The sequence below is a fragment of the Labrus bergylta genome, chromosome 10, assembly GCF_963930695.1.
Source record: "Labrus bergylta chromosome 10, fLabBer1.1, whole genome shotgun sequence".
Classification (NCBI taxonomy): Eukaryota; Metazoa; Chordata; class Actinopteri; order Labriformes; family Labridae; genus Labrus; species Labrus bergylta.
Window position 1 is genome coordinate 18,142,118 of NC_089204.1, and position 20,127 is coordinate 18,162,244.

General features: G+C 38.9%; 1 protein-coding gene across 2 annotated transcripts in view; it reads right to left on the reverse strand.

Annotated features, from left to right (window-relative positions):
- Positions 1-20,127, reverse strand: part of arid5b (AT-rich interaction domain 5B) — a 75,402-nt gene that overhangs the window by 12,455 nt on the left and 42,820 nt on the right. For both annotated transcript variants that reach the window (XM_020650252.3, XM_065959207.1), the window contains exons 5-8: positions 8,681-8,832; positions 6,831-7,098; positions 1,491-1,543; positions 367-464 (exon numbers count right to left, since the gene is read on the reverse strand). In XM_020650252.3, coding sequence (XP_020505908.3) covers positions 367-464; positions 1,491-1,543; positions 6,831-7,098; positions 8,681-8,832 — 571 coding nt within the window. The remainder of the gene's footprint in view (positions 1-366; positions 465-1,490; positions 1,544-6,830; positions 7,099-8,680; positions 8,833-20,127) is intronic.

Here is a 20,127-nt window from a genome sequence, read left to right on the forward strand (position 1 = left end):
TCACTCCATAATCAGTTCCATTGTGTCATACAAATACTTTTAAAAACAGCTGAATCAATACTAATCATGACAGATTTAGAGCCATAAATACTGTAAGAGCAGCTCGAGGCAGTGAGGAGTGATTTGAAAGCTAAAAAACTAGCCCTCTATCCTCGTCTTCATGTATGTGTAAGTGCATCGACTTCTCCAAATGAGATCAATATTTGTCTTGCAATGTCCTGATGTTATGAACAGAGCATTGTGCAATCCTATTTGATGCAGCTGTGTTGGAGGGGAGGAGTTTAGTCACTCTGGGCGATGCAAACTGTTCCGTATGTGCATGCATAGCAACAACTTGTATAATATGTAACATACATAATAACTCACCTCTCGTAGTGTCTGCGTGTACACGTGGCTGCACTCGTGCTGCTGGGGTTCCCGCCCAATTCATCATACACATGCTTCCACTGTCTGCGGACCGTGATCTAGGGGAGACAAAGAAGAATAAGACAAAAGGGGAAAAGGGACACAGAGACAATGAGATTAATGTAGACTTGGAGGAAATTAAAAAAACATGAAGTGGAGGAAAGAAAAAGAAAAACAGTAAAGGGTTGACATCATTTTGAGGTCTTGGGGAGTTACTGAGTCATGATGTTCCAGTTATTGAATCCTACAACACTCAATTCTCTAACATAATAAGCTCTGTTAACATCATGCAGTCAGTTGTTCCTGCTATAACCCGTTATCCCCTAACAGATGACAGGCTTCAACACAAAACGCAGAACTGCAGGCCGCCACCAAGCTAACAAAGCCTCTGCATGAAACGTGAGATAATCAGCTGCAGATATGAGGCTTTTAAAAGGGATATGAGCCCTGAACACATGAGCTGTATCCTGTTTATGGTCTGGTCTGGCTGTCTTGTTTGGATGACATTATAGCAGCTTGCTAATGAAGAAACAGACGTGAGCAGTATACAACAATATCAAACCTTGACTAGAAACAAGTCACACATGAATAGTGAATGAATAATCAGCAGGTAAGGCTTGCCAAGTGAAATGCCTCATACGTTCTTTCTCACTTTGGTTGTGTATGTGTGTCCATACAGTACATGTGGGTATACATGAGTGTTTCAATTCATCACCAACAAGAGGAAAAAATGAGCGATTTGACCAATTTCCGTCTGACTAGAGCAGAGCAGAGGAACATATGTTTTCCAGTCAGAGGGGGTTTTGAAACAACGGCATTATTTTTGCTAAATGTGGCTCAGAGCGAGACTTTCTTCTTGGGAAAATAGTGACCGACCTCAAAGGGGCAAAAGGAAGGCAGAGAGAGAGAGAGAGAGAGAGAGAGAAAGCGAAAAGGAGGAAAGAAGGGAGGAAGGTGGCAAGAGAGGATAATAGAGGGGAAGGAGAAGAAGATGGGAAGGAGAAAGCGAGGGGGGTGACAGCAAAAAGAAGGGCGAGACTTTCAAGAGAGAGTAGGAGTATATTGCCACATATGTGAATACTTACCAGCTCATATCCTCCGAGTTTCTGAGCAGCTTGAAACATGGTCCAAAGGTTGACTGTGGGAGACAGAAGACAAACAAGGCAGTCAGAAACTCTGGGAAAGGACTTGAGCTGAAACACATAACGTCATATACAGTCATTACACCAGAGAACAGGAGATAAATACAGTACTGGAGGAAGTATTTAGATCCATTTGTTAAGTAAATGCAAGAATACTTCATCGAATAACACTGGTTAAAGTCCTTTATCAAAATGTTGCCAACAAAGAGTATGAAAGTAAAAGTACTAATTAGTTTATTGTGATGCATAACATTATTGAGTGGAGTTACTTTTGCATTCATATGTAAGCAGTTTATGTATGTTGTGGCTAGTGACAGAAAATGTATGAACTATTTTAAAGATTTAATTATCTTATATTATTTCATAACTAATACAGTATCTATCTACAATGTAATATTACTAAACTGTTGACGTATGTGTTAGCTCAATCTAAGACTGAGACGTAAGAAATAACTATAACTGTCAAATTCCAATCCGATTATTAGATACAACATCATTACTGCTTCATTGACTATCATTATAATGACGTGAATAGATACATACAGAGATGTATTCGTGTACAGAATAAATGAAAAAAACAATGAAAGTTGAAAACGCTTGAGCGATATTTTACACAAGCAAACTCACACAGACAGAGAGAAGACAGACAGACAGACAGACAGACAGACAGATAGACAGATAGATAAGAGACATTGATCAAACTCATGTTTTTTTGTATCTTCTCAAAGGATGAGGGTAATTATATATTCCTGGACTGGCACAATAAAAAACAGCTTTTTATAATTTTCACACAAAGCAAAGCTGCTCTCAAGCTGAAAGGATGTAAATGAATATTGAATATTTGTACAATATACCACTGTGTGATACAATACAGCATATGCTTCATCCTGACAAAAAGATTTGTTAACCCTCAGCCGCAGCCTGCAGGTATGAATGAAAACCATTACAGCCATCAAACGCTTGGCAATATGCTCAAACTTCTGTTTGAACTAATGCAAATTCGTTTGCATTGATTTCCCCATGCAAATTCCACATGACAAGCCATATCAAAATATGAGTCTTGTGTAACATTTTCCTAAAAATAGCAACGTGAGCTTTCAGAAAACCTTCAAACGGCTGTCTGTCTTTGGGAGGAAATATGTTCCACAAACAAAGAAGCACAGGTTCATTGGAGGACTTTTTTTGTGCCAATGACATTTGTATTTGCTTTCTGTAACATCATTGTTTAACATTTTTATATGACGGCCTATAAATAAGAAAAAGAGGCCTCGCCTTGGGAGAAATCCATCAAAATTCAATCTGTGCGTACACAAAGCCTTGCATTTGTCAAAATGACATTTTCCTATCTCCGCATTTGACAGCATTGATTTTTTCCTTCCCTCCTCTCTGCGACCGTTGTCAATGCACGGGTGGAATAACAAAGGGAGCTGGGTAGGTTTTTCTGTTTGAACTGAGCACTCCAGTGTATTGTGCTTTCTGACTGGAGAAACAGAAAGATGGTCTATTTAACTAGCTTGTTATGCATCGACTGTAATTACCACAATAGCACACGGGGACGGGGAGGGAACAGAACAGATAAAGGAAATGAGCGAACATGCCTTTTCTTAGATGTCTTGTCATTAGCAATTTCTTTTCTTAATTCCCCTCTATTTGGCAGGGGCAATTATCACTGAGATAAGGATGACAAAACAGGAACACAATGCAGCCTCAATGACACACCGATGGTACGGCAATTAGACAACCAGGCTGAAAGAGGGAGACAAATTGGAACTGATGTTCACAATCACATGCTGATGCCCGAGCAGTGAAGCACACACACACACACACACACACAGGGCTGAAACAATCACACACACCCAGTAACCCGTTAATCTTGCACATCAAGGGCATTCCAAAAATACAATGTAACCACAACTACTTCTAGTTTATTCTTCCTGAATCCACTATTGCTCGTTTCTTTCAACACCTCGACTGCACCCGTACGACTTCAATGGCTGCAGCTGTAGAGCAAAGTCAATATTAACCAAGTGATAAAAAATAGAAGGACAGCAACTCGCATGAATAAGCTGCAGCAGAAAACTGTTTTCTCCTCCCTCTGTGCTGTAACAGTCAACTATTTTCATTTCATTTCCTGTGATTCAGGCTCTCTTGTGCATTCAGCCTCTCTGAAAGGGTTTATAGAGGTAATTTAAAGCCAAATTTTATTTTTAAGAGAAAGTAGTTAGCAGAGGACTGTTGAATGGAGCCACTTGGAGGTGTTTTATATAGTGTATGTAAAAAAAAACAAAAAAAAAACACCTGAAGGTTTTTCTATATTTCTTTTATAAGATATATATTGTTTAAAATGTATCAAACATCTTCTGTAGCCATCTGATTGTTGTTCTCCCTGTTTTAAAATCCTTCATGAATATTTATACATTCAACTGTTGGTGCAAGCACATCTGTATGTACGTTGTTGCATTGAGTTGCTATTTTGGCTCGAATACTTTTGTCTGATTAAATAGGTTTTGATGAATGTGTTTACATTTTATGTTAAGAAGATAAATAGACCTAAAAACGACCACACAACAGAATGGCATTTTGAAATATAGTTCCATGCTTCATTCATTGAGTCCTCACAAAGAAAAGTGAGCCTCTAACTACAAGCTGCACCCATTTCAAATACAGTCAAGATACATACCATCACAGCATTCTTTTAAAAACATGATCTAGGGTTCTTTCACTGTAGAGTAGGACACTTGATAGAATAGGAAACAAGGATTAGAGAGTGGGGAACCACATGCTGCAAAGTGCAAAGGGATGGAGGATAATATTTAACTACGAATACTACTGAAAAAAACTTTCAGATAACATACAACATAAGGAACTAAGGTCCTACCAACTAAGGTAGATAACCAATCACACTTTGGGACAATGTGGAGGGTCTAACGATGCCTAAACCGCTCCCTGGATCAACCCCTAATATCATCATCATTAGTGAGCCTTTAATATCGAAACAAGAATATCAGTTAGTCTGAATTTATGCAAATATTACAATCATTTTAAATGTCGACTTTGCCAATTAGGGTTTGCATTTTGTTAAACTGATTACTTGATGTTATTACAGGCGTGTGGTTAAGATGCTCGTTGGTCTCACTTCAGCACCTTTGCACTAAGATGTTTAATGCATACAAACTCTGGAGTCAAATATAAACTCAGCGTGTGAGCGAGTCGGGCAAAGAAGTAGGAACTGTGTTACACCAACAAAATTACTTTATTGACATTACTGGAATTAAAAGATGTTGTGAGCCACTGCAGATTGACTAAATTTTAGTGCTTCATGTGTCTCTGCTGGGCCATAAAGAGCTACAGTTGTATTGCTTTAAAAAAAAATCAGGTAAGACTGCACAGCAGGGAGATGAGGTTGAGTTTAGTCCAGGGATTCAGATGGGTTTTTTTGTAGCCCAGCCAACAAAGCATGGGTAAGTCTGGTAAATCATTCAACCATCTGTTGCTTTGTTAAACTCCAGAGGACTCCATAAAAAGATTATTACTCAAACGCAACTAAAATAACATAATTTCAATTTTCCTTTGCGGGAAAGCGAGTTCTTTGATCTGCATTTGTAGTGAGTTTAAAGGGAAGAATATGAAAACGGCGCCTGATTACATCTAAGGGTTTGTTGTATTAATTATGATGTGTTTTCCTTTTTCCCCCCTCCCCTCCTCTTTACATGTGCTGATGTGTGCTCACTGCCAAGGACGAAGTTTAAACAGCATGATTTCACCATTTAATGAGGGCCTTGCTTATGATGTGTCTGGTTTTCAGATTCAAAGCATGTACTGTATGTAAAACAGTTGGCATGTGGACCTCGACTTTATTCTCAGTTTAAAATCGAGAAATGCCGAATAAAAGTAAAGGCATTTTGGGTATGTGATTCTCCCTTTGTCTCGCTCTCGCTTTCTCTCTCTTCATCTTCTTCTCTCGATCTCCCTCAACCACAATGACCTATTTAAGCAACAACATGTCGGCAGTCAAGATGACAGGATTGTCAAAATACCGTGGTGAGGTTAGAAGAACGAGGCGACCACAGCTTACCTTCATGTAATAGTTAGAGTAATGACTTTTTTACTGTGCTACAAACTGTCCCTGTTAAATCCAATAGACATCTCTCTCTCCCTCTCTCTCTCCTGCGTCTCATTAATTTGCTGATGTTGTCGCCCCTGATGTGAACGGCTAAATCTTTCCTGGCTTGTTCGACATGAATGCAAATGTGATTTCCTCCCTTGAATAAAAAGTGAGAGAAAAAAAAAGAAAAATTTGAAAGCCACAGTTAGAGATGAGTACCCACGTTCTTACCTCGAGATCAAACGCGTAAAACAAACACATTTCTTCAGTTTCAGGAGACCAGAGTGTGCCCTTTATGATGTTTATGTGCATGTTTCTCCTCTTTGTACTGTGCACACCTGGTGCAAGCTAAGCATCCGACCTATATTAGAAATCTTTCATCTCGGGCAGACGTGTTTCCCATACATGTGATGTTCTTTTTGCTCTGTTAGAGGACGTTCTCGGCCTTCACAGGAAGCCCCTTTTGACAAGTGAAGATATTCTCTGCTCAAATAAAAGACAGCCAAAAATGTGGTGTGACAGCCAGCCTCCAGAGTCTTTTACAAACCACTAGATGGGATTTTTTTTCTCTCAGCATACACAATTATTCCTTAAGTTTATTATAACCGCAGAATGAATGTGTGCTTTTTTTTTATTATAGTTTAACAGTGGTGTAATTTAGAGTTTTTTGGGCATAATGCCTCCAGCAGTTGGCAGCCATCTCCACCTTTTCCCCTTAAGCTCTCATATTGTGGATTGTTAGGACAAAGTCTGCCCTTGACTTGACTGAAAGGCAGCTACTGGTTTCCTCGTGTGATCACAACAGGGGGCACTGTAGATAATATGTGGTTAGAGCTGATGATTAAAATCCACACTGAGTTTTTCCCTGCGTGGATTTTAATGATTTACAGAGTGCCTTTTCACTCTGATATTTTAGCTCTAATTTGAAACATACACTTCAGATTTTTTTGCAGACTTGTAGACTTTTTAGGCTACAGATTAAAGATTTAGTTTTTTTACAGGGAACAAAATAGATTTTGATACTTTTTTCTGCCCCAATGAGGTGTATTTACACTTTTTACGATATGACCTCAAACTTAGAGTAAACCCAAGTAAATGTACCCATCAAAACTTTACTATACAACCCTTTGTTTAAACATTGCCGGGGAGGGAATAAAAGAAAAAGTTTTCCTACTCACTCTGTTTGAAACCGAGGAAGGGGATCCTCTCTATGGGCGTGTCTCTTTCTTTCATGTACTTATAGAGCTCTACTAAGAAAGCCTGCTCCTCCGCTCGGTTCTCCTCTGATGTTTCCTCCTCCTCACTCCTCTCCTCCTCGTTCCTCTCCTCCTTGTCCTTCCCTCGCTCCTTCTCCTCAGCTGAGGATCTCTTGCTGAGGCCATTGGCCTTGTGTTTGGCTGCAGGAGTTATTTTTCCGTTGGGTATCGTTTTACAGCTGGGTTTGACCTGCGGAGACAGAATATCAGTGGATGTACTTTTAGATGTAAATAAACCTTCAGCGGAGTGTTTTTTTACAAAAAAGATTTCAGATACTTTGGATGAAATGGGTTGAGCACAAACAAATCTCCTTACAGGCCACAAAGGCAGCCTCTCATTGATTACCCATGGAGCAGCTCGTCTTGTCATCACAGATTAGGCACAGATTAGTTTGACTCCAGCTACGAGAGAGAATTGCTAATATTGATTCAATTGCCCAAGGTCGTAGGAAAAACAGCCATGGAAGGGCTTTTAGGGTAGATATTTCCTTCACTTTGAATATTACAACCAATGTCAGATAAGGGCTCGATAAAAAGCATTAATACAGGAACACAGAATCAATGACTCAAAGTCTTTTTTAAGCAGAAAGAGCTGGAAATCATTAATCAAACAGATAACACACATTTACAAATAGAATGTGACGATCTTACAAAAAAAACTCTACAAATACCCTCATCAGATGACAGGATTTAGTTTGTAGATTACTTATTCTTCTATTTAGACAATTCTGCTTCCTGTTTTTTGAGTTTACAGTGGGAAAAAAAGTGTAAACATCTTGCTCCACTGTGGGATCATGTTGCTCTTGTTTACATTACTATAGAGTGTTGAGAGAGAGAGGGAAGAGTCACAGACTAACAGAACACGGCTTTACAAGCAGGCTTTTATGACCCATCTATCAATGAAGATATTAGTCAGATGAAAACTAATTATATTGTTAAACAGACAGACAAGTAAAAATGCCAACATGCCTTTTAGCTTGTGATGTTAAGGCTCTACTGCTTGTTTTAGCCTCGTGTGAGGATATGTTCATCACTTCTGGTAGGTAATCAAAACAAGTCAACTTAGTGACTTCAGGAAACTGAAGATAAAGATGTTTTGTTAATCAATTAAAGGATTAGCAAATCATTCAACACTAATAATAATCAGATGCAGACCTCAAAGTCTTTTACCTAGCGAGCCATAAAGAATACATTTGTATGAAAAGAGCACTATATTTATGATCATGTAAAAAAAAAACAAAAAAAAACAAACAAATAAAAGCAGTTCCATAACAAAAAAAGCTAAATCTCTCTGGGGAAAAAAAAAGTTTTAAGTAGTTCCCCCGAGCTAAACCCTCTCTTGTAGAACAAGAACAAACAAATGTAACACCTTTGTCACACAAGATCAAATCTTAATGGAACACGAGGCCTTCACTGATGCATGTACTGTACAGATTGTAACACTGCTGCTTCTCACAGTGAACTGTTGGAAATTACTCGAGCCTTGTTCTGTAACTGAACATAAAAGGACAACCTAGAGAGCAACACTATAGTTTAGGCGACACATGTTACTGCAGAGCTGCTACATGAAAGGATCCTTTCAGCTACTGTTTACTTAACTACACGGTTTAGGTCATGTACTCTGTTTACATGATAAAACCTTTACATGCACTTATGAAGACTAATCTGCAGCACTTTATGATATATGGCCTCTTTATGGTCATCTGAGGTCTTTATATCCTGTAAGATATTTTCATTTTAGTTATGATCTGATGTCATTTATTTTTTCCTACCTTAGTAGTAATTCTTCCTTCTGGGCTGCAGGGGTCCTGTGCTGCCACTGCCGTTGACCCCAGTGCGGACCCCACTGACCCCTGACCCTGAGAGTCCCTCCTCTGAGAGATGGACAGCTTCTTCTTCCGAGGTCGCCCCTTCAAGTTAGGAGCTGAGGGAAAGAAAACAACAACAACAATGACAATATGCATTTTTTGCTGTTGCTGCATTGTGAGATGAAATCACTACCGTTTCGCTGCCAAGTGTGATGATTTTATCTTCAAACAATGTTATTACACAACAACTGAGCGGAGGAATAAGACGGATGAAAATGTTTACGGGCAAAATTGCAATGCCTCCATGGGAACATGACTTTAAGCTGTAGAGGACGGAGGCTATGACGGGAACATTTACAATCAGGGAAAGGAATTTCACAGGCCTGCTAGCCTGTAGCTAATTATTTTTAAACTGGATTAGTGCAACATTTGTGCTGAATGGGGGAGCGGGCTGCCAAATTGCTCCAATGTGCTAGTAAACACGATCCTCAAGTTCCCTCTCAGCCTCGAAGAGAAACTGTATTCAAATTCAGACAGATGTATTTTTAAGATTTCCAATGAGGGCTTCTTAACAGTCAAGTAATTAGTATAATACAGTAAATGACAGATGTGGCTTAACCCACAAACCCACAAAAGGGAAGACATTTTTAAACAGTATTTGCAACACCCCAAAAAATTCAGAGCTTGTGGGTTTTTCCCTGCAACAAAATGTATACAATATGGCTGTTTCTTCTTGTTTTCCCCAGCAGTCATCTTATCTTAGCCGTCAGCATCTTAAAGAATTACATTATACTATGATGTATAGATGCCTCTACTTCTCTGTTTGGCCTTCTTATGTCTTGAAGCTGAACGCTGTTAATTAAAAACACATGAACCTGCCTGATAGGAGCTCTTTGTTTGAAAGGCTGGCAGATATAATTGCTCAGTTCACATTACACACACACAATAAAGTATTTAAGCCCTCCAAGTCCTTTGTACACCCACGTTTATGTCAACCCGCGACTGTAATGTAACTTCTTGGCAGAGAGCCTTGCCTCCACGCAGCAACACAAACAGAGATAAGCTCAAAGGAGATAGAGAGAAAGAGAGAGAGAGAGAGAGCAAGAAAGAATAGACAGAAACTTCAAATAATCCAAGTTCAGTCACGTATTTCACAGCGTCAACATTCTTTCTCTCCATCTGCAATGACAATTAAATCACATCCAAAGTTGTTCTCTGCCAAAAGGCCTGAGTGATTATTTTTGTCGGATCAAATTCCCATCAAGACAATGTTACAATAACACTGGAGCTGAATAAAAAAAGAAAAAAAAACAAGAGGCAGTCATTAAAAAGGGTAAAATGATCACGACTCAGCAACCTATCACTTCATGTTGTTATTTCCACAAACGCTCTGCTGTGGAGAGAGCGCAGGGAAAATTCCAAGGGCATTTGTTGTGCATTTGTCATCCCTTTGGCACTAAAACAAGTTTTCAACGCTGTAATCTTTACTTAGAAAGCTCTGGGTGTGTTTCTTCCGTCTGATGTTTTCTCATTCTGCAGCTCACTCTGCCTGTTTTATCCTGCCAATTACTCATTAATGCAGAGAAATTACATAAACCCTGGCAGTTATTTATTTAGTTGTGTTTTTACTTAAAGGACAGATCCACAAGCAGCCCAAGTTAATGCTATTGCAAAATATAGGAATACAATACATGTGCTCTTAAACTTGAGAAAACTACACGTCAGACATATACACCTTTCAAAACACAAGGAAAACATTGTTTAAATGTCTGCAGGTTCGACTTGCAGGTGATTTGTTCATAATAATATGACATCTGTTTTTACAAAGGCTGCATAGATTTGAGCGAAGTCACACAAGTGCAGTGCTGTTTTTAGTCCAATCACTAACCCCACTGATACCCAACACCGACTTACATAACCTGCCTGTCTGTTTACATTTTTCATCAGGTCAAATACTGCTGCGTAAGAAAATGCTGCAATTACAGCAAAACATTACTGCATAACACACAGTGACATGACAGGGAGCAGGTTGAAATTCATTGACTTATTGATAGAGCACAATATGAACGCAGTCAAACAAGCAAAAGTAGATGCCTGCAGTAAAACGGAGGTCAAATGGTGCATTCGAGTATTTCTGTAAACACACACACACACACACACACACACACACACACACACACACACACACACACACACACACACACACACACACACACGGCAAGCTCACAAGGTTAAGCGCTGGCAATCTTTCCGTTCTGCAGAAGTCGTGCAGAACTGCTGATCTGCCATCCTCGTGGCATGAGTTGCATAAGGGAGGAGTCATCAGCTTTAGAATAACACAAAGATAAAATCAAACAGGGGCTGACTCTGTGCAGATTGATTTTCTCGATGGAAACATTTATGGACATTTATAGTCTGTGAAAAAACAAATTCGACATCACAAGGTAAAGATTTCATGGCACCGTGGGGGATGAGATATTTTTACTACTCTGTGGGCATTAAGTGTTTTTGTCAATGTACTAGAAGAGGAAGAGCTCATTTAAGTATACATGATACTACCCTCAACAGCCCTAAATTAAGCACATAAGTCATTTACTAAAAGTGGCTACACAGTTCCCCTTTTGCTTCACATTGAGTTACTCATTTGTCAGTCTGTGGCTTTCTGCTTATCTGAGCTGCTGACATGAGTTGGAGATGTGCCTCGAAGTGACCGGTGGACTCTTGCCTGGTCCTTCAGGAATCCCAGAGGGTATAATGTACCCACTCAGACTCACACACATAAGCACACACACTGCTAGCTGCTAGCTCAACAGAAGTGAACCAAATCTTAGATCAAAGCTAGCCAGTTGGATGTGAGGCCATGCCAAACACAAAAACACATGCACATTTATATATACATGCAGGTGAGGGGTATTCCATTGGGGGTGAATCCATCATGTCTTGTCACACAGAACAACCTCCAAAGTCATGAAAGGTACGACAACTTCTGCACAGCCTGACAACTTGATCTCAGGAGGGTGCAGCCGAACACATAGGCACTTAGCAGCTTTACAACCAGGCCTTGTCAAATAATTTCTTCCCCCCTCAGATTCAATTAAATACGGGCCTAATACCTTTGTTTCATTGCCATTCAGTTGATGTCACTGATAATGAAAAAGTCATTAGGGGAAGCTCAGGGAGCGGTTCTGATGGTCCTATGCATCAACAGAGTAGAGCCACAGGGAACCCTGTAAAAATGGATTGATTGATTGAGAGGCTGCTGGGAATGCAGAGACATATCAAGCTGACTGGAGGATTAAGCTGATTGATACCTCAGCAAAAAACACTTTGTTCTTTAAAAAGAACTGACTGTTTAAATTTGTTATCTTAATGATCCTCCATTCAAGGAATTTTAACTCGTCAATATAGATGGACAACTGATCAAAACTTGAGAAGAACCAAGTAGCTTTTATCCTGACTTGTTTGCATAAGTTTTATTTGAATAAAGATAATTGAAAGCTAAATTGTCGGAAATGCTGATGGGTTCCAGGATAGAGATTACGGTGTATTGTGTCCCACCCTCCTTACTTTAAACAGACCATTGTCCTGCATATGGCCAAAGCCCGCTAATGCATGTTTGGTCCAAAGTACTCGCATTACAAGCGTACACAAACAATATCCAGTACAAAAGAATCTGCCCCCTCGCCCATACAGAATCTGTAATTAATGCAGAATCTATAAATACAGTTTTTTAGCCAATGTTCTTCTTCCACTTAGCTGCTCTTTGAGGCTACATTTGTTTTTACTAGTGGTGCTTTGAGCTAAATGTTAACACAGCATGCCATGATTGGAAAACAAAAGTTCTTGCTCTCCTTGGTGAAGAAAACAAGGAGTGGCAGGTATTCATCATATTCAGTGTCTTGGCTTTTATCTAGCTCAAACTGAAATAAATAATTTATACAAAGTTGTTTTGAATTACTACAATGAAAAAGTATTGATTAGAGACATAGTCTAGTCATCAGGGTACAAAACCTGCTGAGCTAAAAACACTATGGGCAAATTGAGTGTGGACCTATTCCCAGTAGCGTGACTGTTTCGACTAATCAGACATGAGCTTGTTAGATTAAAGTTGCAGACACACTGTGACTTACCAACTACCCTGTCAAGAATCTATCAACCTGCTCTTTCATTAAACAAAACACCCACTCAGGTCTTCATTCAAACACTTAATTCAACAGTTTAACTTCCACTTCCTCTTACCATTATGAGTTTCAAGTTCAAACACAGAGGTGAACGAGGAGGAGGAGGGGGAGGAAGTGGATGAGTGAGACATGACTAGAAGAAGCTGGGGTTAGCTAAGAAAGCATGTTTTGACAAATGTTTTACCTCACTTGGTTGCAATTTCTCTGAAAGACCTTACACCCACTCAGCAATTATCAGCATAGCTCACAGCCAAAGGTAACATTCATGTTGCAATACATTGTCCTGCCAGTACAGTACATAATGTCCCCACAGACACAACAAAATACAATATATTACAGCTGAGTTGTGCAATCATGAATCACTTTCTATGTAAACAAATGTCGAAACGAGATTAAGAATTATGCAAGATGGCCATGCCACAAGGCTTTCAAACCAAGATGTAAAATTAAAATACTAAATCAAGTGACAAAACAAAGTGTTGCGACACAAAGTAGATCTTCAGAGACAGTGTCTAGAAACCATTAAAAAAAAATAGTTCAGCAGCAGAGAGACATTGATAAGCGGTTTCTTTGCTGTAATCAATGTAAATTCTCCAAAGAGATCCAATCAGTCAATTTGAAGTCGCTCCTTAATGAGTTACACAGTGAAAGGGCAGAGCAGTTAAAGGATTTTTTAACCAAACTGAAAAAGAGCCTGCGAGCACTGCTGGCCGCAGTGACCGCAGCTTCAAGAGAGATAAATATCAACCCAGGTGTGTGAAACAAAACGAAACTCTACCTGTGAACACACCCACACACAGACAAAGGAGACCACTCAAGGTTATAACAACACGCTGGGAATGTAGTCATAAAGCATAAGGCACTGTGGCGGATATTCATTTAACAATGAAAGCATGAAGCAGATGTTTGCTTGTTTTTGTACTCAAAAAAAAACAAAAAAATGAAGCAATATTGCTGCTAAAAAAAAAAAAGGAACTTTGAGGATGGAAAACAGGAGCAGGAGTTTTTTTTTTTATTTCAAATGAGAATCAAACTAAATTAAATCATGTGTGAGTCATGAGGAAAAATGATTATAAGGAACAATAACGGCAGCTGGAAAAAAAAACATGAACCAAAGTAAATAAACATCCTGAATAAAACCTGACAAATCACATTCTCTGATGCAACTCTTGAGACACAGACTTGAATCTGTATAGAGCAGCGGAGCATTAGACGTGTGATCGGTGATGTGATATTACACTTTGGTGGAACATTTTAACTCCACTGGAGGCACAGGGATGTGGCAAGGGAGGCTCCAAAGCAGCAATGCAGCCGTACCACAGAGAATACAAAAAAGGCAGCGATGACTGATGTCTCAGCCTGGTAGTGACAGGCAACGTCGTGTCTTCACTATATATCAACGAGCTCAGAGGGAGGAGAGATTTCAAGTGTTTCTGCTCAAGCACTGCTTTTTTCTGACCACATCCTCAAGATGTTTCTATTCTATTAACAAACATGTCAAAGACAGGCTAATGTTTCTTTAAAGTACATAGCCTGTTTGTTATCATTGTGTTTTTACTTCTTTTTTAGCAAATGTACAAGTGACTCTGATCAAAGCTTTATTTTGTACAAAATATCAGGCCCAGCAAAACCTCAAAACAAGATGTGGAATGAAATATTTATTATCCTACCGCACTCACACTGCTCATAATAACAACCAAAACTTAATAACATTTCAAAAGCCAGAAGTCGTTCTTTCTTACAAGTTTATAATTTATTTAACACAAAGAAGTTATTTCCAATTGGGTACTGGAATTAAATGTTTTTCTTCTTCTTTGTTATGCTTTTGTTTAAGTGACTAAGAAACATTGAATCTCTGAAAATTGCCCTCCTGCCAAAAAAACATCTATGAGAAAGTAGAGAATTTTCTTTCCCTCTGTAGTTGCTTTCATTATTATCAGAGCAATATTAGAGGAATTATAGCAATTGAGGGTTTTTTTATTTTTATTACTGTGACCATTCTGGCTATGAGTCATAGCAGCTTTGCACATTTCACCTCAGAGAACAAACCCTATATAACAATTTCAACCGGTGGGAAACTTTTAAAGTGTTTTACACAACCCTAATTTCTCGTACATTTTACATAAATATGTTGGTTTTTTTTTTTTAAATCTATAAGCAGATCCCTACATGGTCATATCTTCCCTGTGGAGTTCCTGAGCTCAGCTATCTCTCCTTAAGTCCTCTTTTTGTTAATCTCTTGTGCCCCTCTTATTCTAAAACATGAGTTTGCCAGTGGTTTCCCACTATCATGATCTATAGGTGGCAGTAATGGGCCAAAAGATGCAGCAGAGTGTCAACAAAGGCAGAGAAGAAGAAGAAGAAAAGAGAGAGAGAGAGAGAGAGAGAGAGAGAGAGAGAGAGAGAGAGAGAGAGAGAGAGAGAGAGAGAGAGAGAGAGAGAGAGAAAAAAACAACCACAACAACAACACAGAGGTAAACAATGCAGCCTGAGCATGGCGCATGTGTTACAAACCTCCATCACCATAGAAGCGTTTCCTCCTTTAACACATTCAAAGGTCTGGTCTGTTACAAATAATCCTTCACTTGTGGTGTAATATGTTGTGGTTATTGCTGGTATGTCTTTATGTCTATTGTTCTTAACTGTTTCCTGTGGTTTTAATGTTTTGTGTGGGTTGTAAAAAGATAGATTTTTTTAATGAAAACATTTCATTACAGAACATTTTTTTTACAACTGCTTGTATATCCTAAGATGGTAAAAAGAGTGTCTTCCACTTACAGAAGTAAGTCCTTAACTTATAACTATATGTCCAATGCTATCTTATGCTGGGGAGAGGGAAAGGAGGAGTCTTCCATAATAGGGGACAGTTTCTATATTGATATCAGTATAAAATGTACAAGGTTTTCTGCATCAAAAACAAAACAGCAGAAAACAATAAACTGACAACTGGAGGCAAGCAGTGAAGAGAAACTCTGATCAACTTAGAGTAAATTACACAGAGGCTTCACTCTGCCTTGCTGCAGCCGTATTAAAACCAATAGAAACCAATTTTCTTGTGATTTAGTTGAAATGAATGGGGCTTACGTTTGCTCAAATAACAACATCATGACGCTGAAGCTTTGTCAGGCCTGTCCTCGAGAGGAGAATAAAACAACTTTTAAAATGCTTCTTTAATGAAGGTGGAGGTTGGATCGACCATTGCATTGTGGTGCATTCAAGGGAGTCTGGAAATCTAAACCCTAATTAGCTTAGTCTAAACAGTATCTAGCTGATTGGTTGCTCATGTTGAAATATTTGATCTAGAATGGATTGTTAGTCGTACTAGTATGCATTTTTATGTTTATATAAATATATCACTGAAAGATTGCTGCTTTTGGGAGCCCGGATGTTTGCATTTCACTCTTGAGATGCTCTTTCTGCCTACACCAAAATCTGCTGATACGTGATTGATCAATTCCACTCAGACTAAAAACATACTACAAACGGAAACCAGAGCTTTTTTCCTTACTAGTACGAGTACGGATTCCACTCGTTATGTAGAATCTGTAAGCAGATATAAATAAAGGATAAAGAAGGTTTTAATGACTGCAGCATCTGAAATATGCCCCACAAAAAATAACTGCTCAGCATTGTCTGGTGACAAAATTTACTAGAAACTCCACAGAACACCTTTAATATAAATGCATGGAAAAGAGTAGCTTTCTTTTTTTGCCACCATGTCTGAAACTCCAAAAGGAACTCTTGATTTTCCGTATGAAAAGTAGAAACTACTGAGCCCCTCCGCCTCTATCATTTTGCTGCCGACTGTAGTCACCGTCGCATTTCACGTCTTCGTATCAGACATTTCTGACGTGCTCATAATTCTCACTTTGTCACATCTGACAGCAGAGTTATTCCTCTGTTCCTGTGCTTCAGGCACGTTTCATTCCTGATACACAATGACAGCACACACGCACAAAAAAAATTAATGAACAGTAATACTTCAAGCATCTCTATCACTGCAATCATCAAAAAAAAAAAAGAAATTACACAACGCGCCCACAGAGTGAGACAGAGTGTGTGGGTGGACAGAAGACACTGTTTTTCTTAATCATCAAAACCTCCACAGGTTGATAAGATGATACAAGTGTTAATTAATTCCTCATAATTATACAGAGGGAGATTATCATTGATAAAGTTTCAAACATTTCACAGCCGAATGAATACACTGTTCATATTAGGTCAACCTCAGGGGGTTTAACATTAATAATGTTAGAATATTTTCATCACTGCTGTTATTTTTCTTGCCTTTTTCCCCCCTCCCCTGAATGCCACATAAGAAGATATTTTTACACTGCTGCGGTTCAGAGAGGTTCTGAATTTAATGAGGAATACATTTGGCAGCTTCTGAGGCATGACAGTGGATACTAGTTACTGTTATTATTACACAAACAACAGCTAAGATGTGCCAAGCCTTCAACAACAACAACCTAACCTTCCAATAAAACAGAGGGAGAGAAAAATTACAGATAGAGAAAGAGAGCTGGAGGGAGGGAACGCATTAAACACCAACGAGAAGCGAGAGATATTTGAATCGGTGAACAGAGGTGTGTTTAGGTATAGCGCCTTATCAGAGACTCTTGTCCTGACCAAACATAGAATGTAAATGGAGACTATTAAATCATGCCTGTGAGTAAAAGGATCAGATGAATCTTGCGTGTTATGAAAGGAGCTCCTACAACTTAAGTCTACTCATCCCCACCTCCTCTACAGCTTTTTGTCCTTTCTTACTATATTCCCTTAGTCCTTCAACCATTTTTTGCTCGGAAACACAAAAAAACAAAAAATATGTATTCCGTTTTGTTTGGTTTTGCATTTTTCAAAACTTTTTAATATTTGCAGGTTAGGGATGTATGTCTTTGATGGCGCATACAGATTGCCCTGTTGAAGGTTAGATAATCAAATTAAAATCAATCAAAAATAAACTAATTAAGCATAAACTATCTGCATTTTTTGTTATCGTGGGTTTATTAGACTACAAATTTGGTTGGAATAATCCTTTAATCAAAATCCATCGCTCAACATGACAACAGTTCAGTAGGAATATATATGAATACATTCTCACAGCAAAGACAGCAATCCACACAAGATTTTCTGGTCTGGGGATATTCTCAACAGATCTTTTCTCCTCGTTGCAACAGCTCTGACAACTTGTTCCACTCTATTTCCCAAACCCATCATTTCCTATACAAATACTGCATTATATCAGCTACAGTCTGTTTTTATTTTCCTCAAAGACGATTCCCTTTAGCCAGCTGACTGACAGCTGTGTGTGCATGCATCATTATCTCCTTCACAGAGCCTGTCTGTTGCCGTAGCCTGTGGCAGACCTCAATCACACAGTATTAGAGAAATGACTTCGGTTTCCACAGAGCGACAAGCTTTTTCGCCTTCTGCAGGTGTGCCGAACATTAAATTAACCAGTTGGATAAAAGGTGAAGTAGTTGTTCTAGCCATCTGGAAGCGCAGACATGTAAAATCAGGTATACTTTGAGGCTAATAGGTTCATTTGATTTAGCTTGCGGAAGCTGAGACATAATGAGAGAGAGAGTGTTGCTGATAATATTCCTGTTCCTGGAAGCGGAGGTCATTCAGGCCAATAAACTGTTTGAATAAAGGAAAGATAAATACAAGCATGAATGTAAATTTAATCAGTAAGAGAAGTAGCCGAGCTCAAAATGAAGAGAAACAGGATATATTTTGTTAAATTTGCCACCTAAACTCACTTACCTACCCATTATGTTTTTTTTATGGATGAAAATAACTTAAATCTAAAGAGAAATCAGTTAAATCAGGTTTTAATGGAGGTATAAAAAGCTGGTCAGGTGTAAGTTTACAGCATACCCACAGTAGAGGGTTTATGCTAATGGCTGGGTAGATGGTGTGCAGTAGATAAATCATGTTTATAGACTGATGTCCTCACTGAATATAACAAGATTGCTTCCAGTGGCGTCAAAATATGAGCTTTATGCACGCAAACAGTGCATAATAAAATACTGAGCTCATAGATATGGAATAAAGAGTCTTGCCATTTCTAAATCGCAGCCCAGCGCACACACTATTATCTGGTGTTTATATTCTAATATGTGACTGTATTTTAAAAAAAACTGCTGCTTCTTTGTGTTGATCCTGACAATTTGTCAAATTTAAATTCAGCAGCACAGGGAGGGACGCAAAGTGAAATCAATTTTATTCCCCCCTCCTTCCTCCACCTCTTTTCGACTTTCTCCTAGTCTATTGCGTCTGCTATCTATTTCTCTTTCCTTTCTGTAATAATTATGCGAGCGGCAGAAAATGTAATTACAAAGGGGTGGGGTTGGAGGGCTTGTGTGTGTGTGTGTGTGTGTTGGGGGGGATATGATTGCTGTGCACAAACAACAAAATGCAACATTAAAATGCTATTATCAGAAAAGGGAACATTTTGGCAGATATACTGTGGAGGGCAGCTCCCGCCATATGTTTGCGGAGACAGGGACAACAAGTCAGGTAGTAATTATCAATCATCATCAGGAGGAACTGTCAAAACGCGAGGCCAGGCACGCTCTGACTGGCGTTGCCATGGAGACAAGCCCACATACAGGCAAGTGTGTGTTTACCGGGACATTAAAAATACGCTCTTGTATTTTTATCACATACTAATAATGTCGTGTAAATGGTTGTAGGTTGTTGTAGCTCTGTGTGTGTGTGTGTGTGTGTGTGTGTGTGTGTGTGTGTGTGTGCATGTGTATGTGTGTGCATCTGTGTGAGTGTATTTATTTTCCTTTCAAGCCCCACTCTGGATAGAGCTTCTTTATGGATAGAAGTGAGAGTAATTTGAGGCTAAGGGTTTTACTTTACTCTGGTTTCCATGCCTGCAGGGTCAAGTTGTGTGTTAAGGCTTACAATTATCAGATGGATATATAAATGGAAAATTCTTCCCATATTAAGATAAATATGTGTATATATATATATATATATATATGGTATGTGTGTATGTGCACATACATAATGTATTTGCCAGTAATGAGCTCATTTCTGTGGCAGTACTCTTGCTGTACACAGACTCTCTATTCAGACTGTCACTGTTAATACTCCTCAGCCCAGAGACAAGGACACTTTCCCAAACCATCATGACTTTGTCAGTTTCAATTTTACATATTCCTTTTTTCCTTTTTTGCATAGCCTTCTTCAACTTTACATACAACAAAATGC